General features: G+C 46.0%; 1 protein-coding gene across 3 annotated transcripts in view; it reads left to right on the plus strand.

The window, feature by feature from the left end:
- Positions 1 to 3992, plus strand: part of ZBTB16 (zinc finger and BTB domain containing 16) — a 240765-nt gene extending 236773 nt beyond the window's left edge. For all 3 annotated transcript variants that reach the window (XM_031961245.1, XM_031961246.1, XM_023499450.2), the window contains exon 7: positions 448 to 3992. In XM_031961245.1, the coding sequence (XP_031817105.1) occupies positions 448 to 677 (230 nt within the window). In that variant the 3' untranslated portion in view covers positions 678 to 3992. The remainder of the gene's footprint in view (positions 1 to 447) is intronic.
- Positions 3993 to 8123: the final 4131 nt, after the last annotated feature.

The following is an 8123-nucleotide window of genomic DNA, read 5'->3' on the forward strand; positions in this document are numbered from 1 at the left end:
GCTTAACATTGTCTAGGCAGGTCCCTATCCTTTATGTCTCCTGGATATATTGAGTATCTGGATCTCCCTGACTTCAAATAATTCCAGAAGAAATGTGGGGATCTGCCAGAGTCTAAACTCATTGAATAGCCATGACCTTTACCCCTCTCATCTTCCCACTCCCTCCATCTCCTAGCCCACCGAATTTTGGCCTGGGAAGCAGGTATTCTCAGATCCTTGCCTTCTTTTTGGTCTGTTTCTTGATTTTTCCTTCCCTTGGCTGGGCTGATTTTTAAGGGAAATGTTTAGAGGACATCTCCATTCCAAGTCTTGTGTGAGGAAGATGGCGGGGGTGGGGGTGGGGGGGTGTCTTAGAGTCTTCAGAGGGAAGTGAAGGCTTCTGGGAAATGGAGAGTGCAGAGACTGGGACCTCCCAGAGGTCTGACCCCCTTTTTCTCTTCCCTGCAGGTGAGAAGCCCTTTGAGTGTAAGCTCTGTCACCAGCGGTCCCGGGACTACTCGGCCATGATCAAGCACCTGAGAACCCACAACGGCGCCTCCCCCTATCAGTGCACCATCTGCACCGAGTACTGCCCCAGCCTCTCATCCATGCAGAAGCACATGAAGGGCCACAAACCTGAGGAGATCCCGCCCGACTGGAGGATTGAGAAGACGTACCTCTACCTGTGTTACGTGTGAGGGGCTGCGGGCGGAGGAGGAGGGCAGGAAGAGGAAGAGGACAGCTCGAGGGAGAGACGGGATCATGGGGCCGCACACACTCACACTCACACACACAGAAGAGAAGCGGACTGCACAGGCCCTGGGCGGGCCGTGCCCAACAGAAGACACGCTTTTCGTTTGGGGAGGGGGCTTTGTTTTGTTCTGCTTCGGTAGTGTTCTCCTGCTCTCTTCCCTGCCCTTCTCGCCTTGACTCTTCTCCCTCTGACTGGGAGCCAGGCTTAGGGAAGCGGGGGCAGGCTTATGGATCTCCACTTAACTAGGGCCGGGCTCTCCTCAGAGAGGAGTGGGGGGCTTCCAGTCTGGAGCAGGGGAAGAGAGGGATCCGTAGGGTTTGTCATCTGCTGTGGAATGACAGTGCTGTCTGGCTGGGTCCTGCCCCGTCTCCCCCATCACACATACACTCACACACACACTCACAGGTTGGCTGCTTTCTTCTCTCTCTCCCTATATCTAGCAGGCCAGGATCCTGTCTCCTACTTTCCCACCCACACTGCCTTCCCTGGGTTCCAAAACTTAGTCCCTAGAAGCCCCCTTATACACTGAGCCTTCTAGGAGTGAAGAAGTATCATCAGCCTCTCCATCCAACTCTCCTTTGCCTAATTTGGGCAGAACGGCCCCTAGAAATTGAAAAAAGGAAAATGCACACTCACACACACACATACACACACAATCCACAGTCAGATTTTGGGGGAGAAGGTACATACAACTCAGTTCAAGAATAAATATTTATTAAGCACCTACTATGTGCATGACAGTGCTAGGTGCTAGGTAGAACAAAGATTTTTTAAAAAAAGAACAATCCCTGTCTTTAAGGAGCTTACAATCTATACTCCAAAGGGGCTGATTTCTTAGGAAAAATATTTAGAGGACATCCCCATTGCACCCCCAAGCCTGGTGTGAGGAAGAAGATGGGTGGGTCTCATGGTCTCTTAGGGTCTGCAGGAAGGCAGAGGAAGAGCTCCCCAGTCCGCTGTGGGATCAGATCTCAAAATCTTCCAGGAAGAACATCACTGGGGTCCATAAGCCCTGGGACTCATCGTTATACGACCCACAGCCCGCTTCCCTCACTTGCTGCATCCCTGAATCTGCCAAGGAATGGAAGAGGAGGAGGAGGCTTTTTAGTCTCGTTGCATTTTGCTTCTTTTCATGACACCCCCCCCCCATTTTCTTTCTCTCTGCTTTTAGCACGTTGTACTTGAATTACCTCAGTTTTTTGTGACCTCATGAGCTTTCCCCCCATGTATGTGTGGATGTTTTTATTGTTATGGGTGTTTTTTTTTTAAGGGAGGGGGTGGTCTTTTTCTTGTGTAAAGTTGTAATTGTTTTTATAAACTTAGGTTGTGATCTTCCATCCCCAGAGTACCTACTACTTGTCCCCTGCCCACCCCCTGCCCCCACCTCACCCCCAGCCTCTGGAGGGGCCAAGGGATATAGTGCTCAGGATGGGAGAGTAAAGTCCTCTTAGTGCAGGGGAGAGTGGGAGTTCTCAGATAGGAACCACCAAGGGCTTAAAATAGTCACTTGCCAGTCTGGCCTTTGTGAGTGAGTATGGCAGAGCTGCCCAGTAGTGAAACTGGGCTATTTGCAAAGTCCATCTAGTTAAATCAGGCCCCAAACTCCCTTATAAAAAGCCCCCCTTTCCCACACTTCTAGTCATTCAAGCTTCCAGGTCTGGATTATTTAGATTATTATAGGTCTGTTGCCCTAGCCCTTGGTGTGCATTATCATTACCAAAATTGGTATTTTTTTCCTAGGCCAGTCTGGTGGAAGACTAAGATTTTGTTATTGGGGGTTTTATTTTCTGTTTTGTTTCTGGTGGGGGAGGATTTTTTTTTTTTCTGAAAGCTACCTCTTATGTTTGTCCAATTCTTTCTGTTCCTTTTCCCATCAACCCCATCCCATCTTTCTGCTTCCCTCTCCCACTTTTGAAAGCACATTGGCAATATTTGTGTTTGCTTTGGGATGGGCTGCTGTTTCATCTCAGGCTTTATTTGCAATGATTGTGTGTATGTGTGTGTATTTGTCTTTCTCTGGGAAAGTTGTGGCTGCATTTTATCTATGTTTTAAAAAGTGATTTTCAAGGAAGCTGTATGTGATGGGGAGGATCATGAAGAATAAAGGGAAGTTGGAGGGATGGGGTGCTGCTGTGACCCCCCACCCCCCTGCTTTTATGCCTCCTACCACCCCGTTCAACCTCGTCCACCAAATCTGAAGGCCTTAAAACTAGGGGGACAGGATTTGGAGGGTGGGGGGAGCAATAATCACATGATAAGACCAGTGGTCAGGGGCAGGGGGTAGGGGGTCAAGGGAGGGTGCAGTTTTGCTGTTTATCTTAAAGACTTAGTTCTTTGGAAAGGAAAAAAAAAGTTCAACTTGAAATATGTGACTAGGACAGTTGTTTTGTTTATAATGTGAAAAGAGTGGTATTTTGGGGAGGGGCAGATAGTAGAAAGTTCATTATGCACTATAGGCCTGAACCCCTCCCCTCTCCCTGGGAAGGAGGGAAGCACTAACTGACCACCTGGCCCTACAGGTCCCAGAAACAAGGATACCACACAGTTTTGTGAGGAAATAAGCAAACTATTCCATAGGATTAGCCAGTTTTCCTCCTCTCCTCCCCGACTTGCATTATCTCTAGACCCTCCCTATCTAAATCTGGGTCACCCCTTCCCAATTCATAAAAGCTGAGAGGGTTGAGCTGATATTTACAAAGTGTAATATTTTTGTAATATTTGTTAATTCCTTTGTCAGTTCTCACAGAACCCTGCCCTTTCCTTTTGCAATGTGAATGGGGAAAAATTAACAAAACAAAAAAAAAGAATGTGTGTGTGTGCTGCTGAATGTGGGTGCTTTTTGTGTGTTGCAGTTGTGTCTTGAAATCATGCAGTATTGTAGTAATCTGGTGTTACAGAATTGGATGGTACTAAATCAGAGCCAGCTGCCTTGCTGATGCCCCCGGGGCTCTTGGATTCAGGGGGTTAGCCAGAAAGAGGTCAGAGTGAGCTGTGGGGTTTCACAAACAGGATTGTGTAGGAATGGCACTGTCCTCCCTTCCCTGTGGAGATCCAGTCACTCACAACTGGAGTTTGTAGGACAGGTGGAACCTTTTTTTTTTTTTCCTTCCCTTCCTATTTTTTCCCATTACCCTAACTAAAAAGAGAGAAGATCTGAATTTTCCATGGCCCGGTTAGCTGTGGGGGTGGAATATAGCCTAAGCAATGAGAAAACATTCTGAATTTTCCACCTGTTTGTACAGTTAGGAGGACATAAGAACCTGGGCCTGGGAATTTCTTAGAAGAGAAGGAACGATTTGGGGTTGGGAGCGTGAAGAGAGACTTGTCTCTCTTTCCAGTTGGGTCTCAGAGTTTTTAGTGTTTCCCCTCGCTCCTCCTTTCTCTGCTCTCCCTCTTTGCTTGTCCATTGTCTCTTCCCCTTTCTCCCTGTTTCCTCCTCTCTCTGTCCTGATCCCCTCCCCATTGTCGTCCTCCCCCAGAATCCCCTCAGCTTTGGTACTGCTGACAGCCAGCCCCTGCTGGCTACTGCCTTACACCTTTGTAGTGAAACTTCTAGCTGGAAAGTCGGAAAGTTGTCTCTAGCCTCAGATTGTGATTCTCTTGGTCCTCCTCGATTACTTGTGGCATTCCCCTCACATTTGTGTGCTGCCTTTCCTGTTTGCTCCCTCAATCATTTGAAGCATTAATATCCTATGTACATATAGGATAGACATATATAAAATATATCTATCTATATATATGTATATATAGATCTATCTATATATATATGGAGAGAGATATAAACAAGTCAAACCCCTGCTGCTTTGTGTTGTCAAGGATGTGGTGTTTAAAAAAATAATTAAAAAGGTGGGAAAATAGTTGTTGGGTTACCAGGGGGCACTGCGAACCCCCTGATTTCAGTACAATCCAAGGATGTAACATAGGCTTGTTTAATCTTTGTGCCTGAACAGTTTTTTTTTCAATGTTTAGAAGAAAAGGAAAAAAAAACTGCAATTCCTCACAAGTGTATGGTACCTTTCTAGAATCCATTGATTGGTACAACCAGCTGCAGGGATGTCCCAGGAGAGGGGAGGAGGACCATGGGCATGTTCCCTGTTTGGGGAGCGAGAGGTGGCCTTTGTTGAGCTCCATCCTTGGGAAGATTGGAACTCTGTTCTGAAGCCTTGATGTAGGAAGACCCAAAGGAACAAGGATGTGAGTGATCTGGGACAAAAACAATTAGGAAAAATGATAATAATAAAAGACCAAACTGTGCCCCAGAGGAAAAAGGTGTCAGATCTATTGGGAACGTTGGGGTCTCTTCCCTGATCCATTTTTGTCTCCCCACTTCCCTACTTCTTCCTCCTTTCCTTCCTCCCTCCTGCACCTCCTCCTGCCCTGAAGCTTCCGGGCACAGGGTGCCCAGTGGCAGAATGGAGGTACTTCTCTGGATATTTCAGGAAAACAACACACATGGACAAACTGTGCTTTGGTGTGAATGGTGGTGGTGAAGAAATCTTGAGCGAGCCAGAAAAGGGGGACAGAAGGAGAAACTGGAAGGTGGGACAAGGGGGAAGGGGGCGGGAAGAAAATGGCTACTAGGCCAGCTAGCATGACACTGCCTCCCTCCCAGGCCACCTGGGCCATCCCACTGTGCAGACAGGGTACCAACCTCTTGGTGTCTATCATAGTGTTTGTTCACATAGTGTTATGCATGATCTTTTTAAGGTTAAGAATCCATGGTAAAACACTGTGGAATCCTATCCATATATATATATATATATATATATATATAAATATAAATATATATGTAAATTATAGCACTGAGGGCCCACTGCCCTGCTGGACCAAGCAAAACTAAGCCTTTTGGTTTGGATGTATTTTGTTTTGTTTTCATTTTGTTGTTTTCGTTTTCGTTTTCATGGCTTGTCTTATGTCGCGACAGCACAAGTGCCAGTCCGATTGCTCTGTATTACAAAATAGTGTTTTTAATTAATTGATGTTCTAGTTAATGTCTACCTCAGCACCTCCTCTTAGCCTAATTTTAGGAGGTTGCCCAATTTTGTTTCTTCAATTTTAGTGGTTCCTTTTTTTTTTGTACAAATCTGTCTTTCTCCCATCTTCCTCTTTCTCTTTCTTCTTCCCTCCTTTCCTCTCTTTCTCTTTTTCTTTCTCTGCCTTCCCCTTCCTTCTTTTTCCCCCTCCTCTCACTTTCCCCTCCTCCCCTGCCCCCCACAGTCAGTCATGCTTGCCAGTCCTCTCTGTCTGAGTACAGAAGCAGTTTGCTCAAAGTTGTGCAGTCCCGGTTGCAGCTTTCCGCATCTGCCTTCGTTCCGTGTAGATTGACGCGTTTCTTTGTAACTTCAGTGTTTCTGACAAGAGAAAAAAAAAAGAAAAAAGAAAAAAATGAATTTACTGCTGCAGGTTTTTTTCTCTCTCCATGTGTCACTAAGTGAAGTTTGTGCCTTCTATAGCAAAGAGAATATTTTTTACATCCTACTAACAGTAGATTTTTTTGTAGTGAACATTTTTTGTATTTTTATTTATAAGTCTCATAAGAAAAATAGCAATGTTCAGTTGTATACCTTGAATCTGCAGTTAGAAAAAAGAATAAAGTTAATTCAGTTGTCTCTGGCTGGGTTGTCACTTCTTGTTTGTTTTATTTTCTAATTCTTTGCCTTAAAAAAAATTGTCCTTTTCTGCAGTTTGTAGCTGAGGGACTAGTAGGGCCTCTCTCCCTAGCTGGGATGTAGAGGGGGTGGGAAGAGAGACCTGAACTAATTTATCTCCAAACTCTCACACAGTCTTGATGTTCCAAGTTCTTTTTTTCCTAGTAGCAGACTTGGTGGAAATAAACTTTTTTTTTTTAATTAAATAGCCCTAGTCCTTTTGAGCTGGATGCAAAAGATAAAAAATAAACATGGGGAGGGGGTGGTGTTTGGGGGGTGACTGAGGATTTGAGAGTGTGGGGGATGGGGAGGGAAGCTCTTGGGAAGACAGGAGCCATAGTCAGGCAAATCAAGCAACAGGACCTTAAGCCTAGCCTCCTCATTACTCAATATGAAAAATTTCCAGAAAGATCAATGAATAAGGTTTCCTGTCTTTCCAGGGGGATGGGGTTCAGGCCAAAGCTAATTCCTGAGCTCTCCCTCCCTTTCCATGCTTGTAAACATCCCATGGACCCTCTTCCCTCTTCCACGCTGACTTTTCATCTTATACTGTTAGGGGGTCACAGAAAGTCAGCACCGAAATGACAGCATATTGTTAGGGTCCTGCCTGAGAGCCCCATTACACAGCTCTGCCTCTCAGGAGGGATGGTTCTACTCCAGACCAGATAGATGGACATCTCTCCTGTTAAGAGTTCCTCCTCTTTGCACAAAACCCGGACTGCAGTTTATCCTAGGTTGGTAATATTGGGTGGAACCAATCCTTTCATGCCCCAAGTGTTGGGGACTAGGATTTCCATCTATTGCAGAGATTTATTTCATTATATTTGCCGCCTGCTCTGGCTCGGGGACAGGATTTGACCTTTGTAAATAAGAAACAGTTTTATATGCAGATTCTGTTTTGCCGGACTTCTCAAATGCTAGAGCAACATCAATAAAGTGTATTTTAAAAATCTGGGTTGGGCCAGGGAAGGAGCGTTTTAACATGTTACCCTTACCTTCCCCACCCTGACTCCAGTGTTCCAGATCACCTGAAAACACTTACTTTTAGAGGGAAAAAGGCCTCCATTTCTCCTTCAGGGGAGACTCCTGGTTTTCTGACCTCCTTAGTTACCGAGAACTTAATCTAAATTCATACAGCCCCAAGTTCTGTTCTCCTGGGGTGGAGTGAATGTTTGTGGGTGCCATACAAGCGGAAGACTTTACTCTGAGCTACCAGAACGGATCCAGGAGCCAACTGGAACCATCATCTTCCAGATGTTTCCTCAAGACTTGGGCAGAAACCCATTTCACAGATGGGAAGCTGAGGCCTAGGAAGGGGGTGAATAGCTCTCTCCCCATCTCCTTGTGCTAGGCCCCCTCCTTTTCAGCATTTCCCCTCTGAATGGATCTGACATTTCTCTGTTGGTGTCTTTTCCCATGGATGTTTCTTAGTGTTTCTGTCTGTTTTATTCTCACTTTGGGAAATAAAAAATCATGTCTCTGTCAAAAATGTAGTTCTGTAATCAGTGACTCCCCTTTTGCTTGCTTCCTCTCCTCCAGACACAGGCCCTCGCACTCTGGGTCCCCCCACCCCCCAAGACACGCAGTCACACTCTCCTGCAGGCCAGCGCCGCCCCTCCCCCAGCCTCCCTCCCTCCTGCCTCAGATTTCTCTTGACAGATGGGAGGGCAGCGAGCTCTCCCTCTTTAAAACAACATTTAATCGCCGTTTTCTGTTGGAGCACATCAAAGCCAGGGCTTAGG

This window comes from Sarcophilus harrisii, chromosome 3, assembly GCF_902635505.1.
Source record: "Sarcophilus harrisii chromosome 3, mSarHar1.11, whole genome shotgun sequence".
Classification (NCBI taxonomy): Eukaryota; Metazoa; Chordata; class Mammalia; order Dasyuromorphia; family Dasyuridae; genus Sarcophilus; species Sarcophilus harrisii.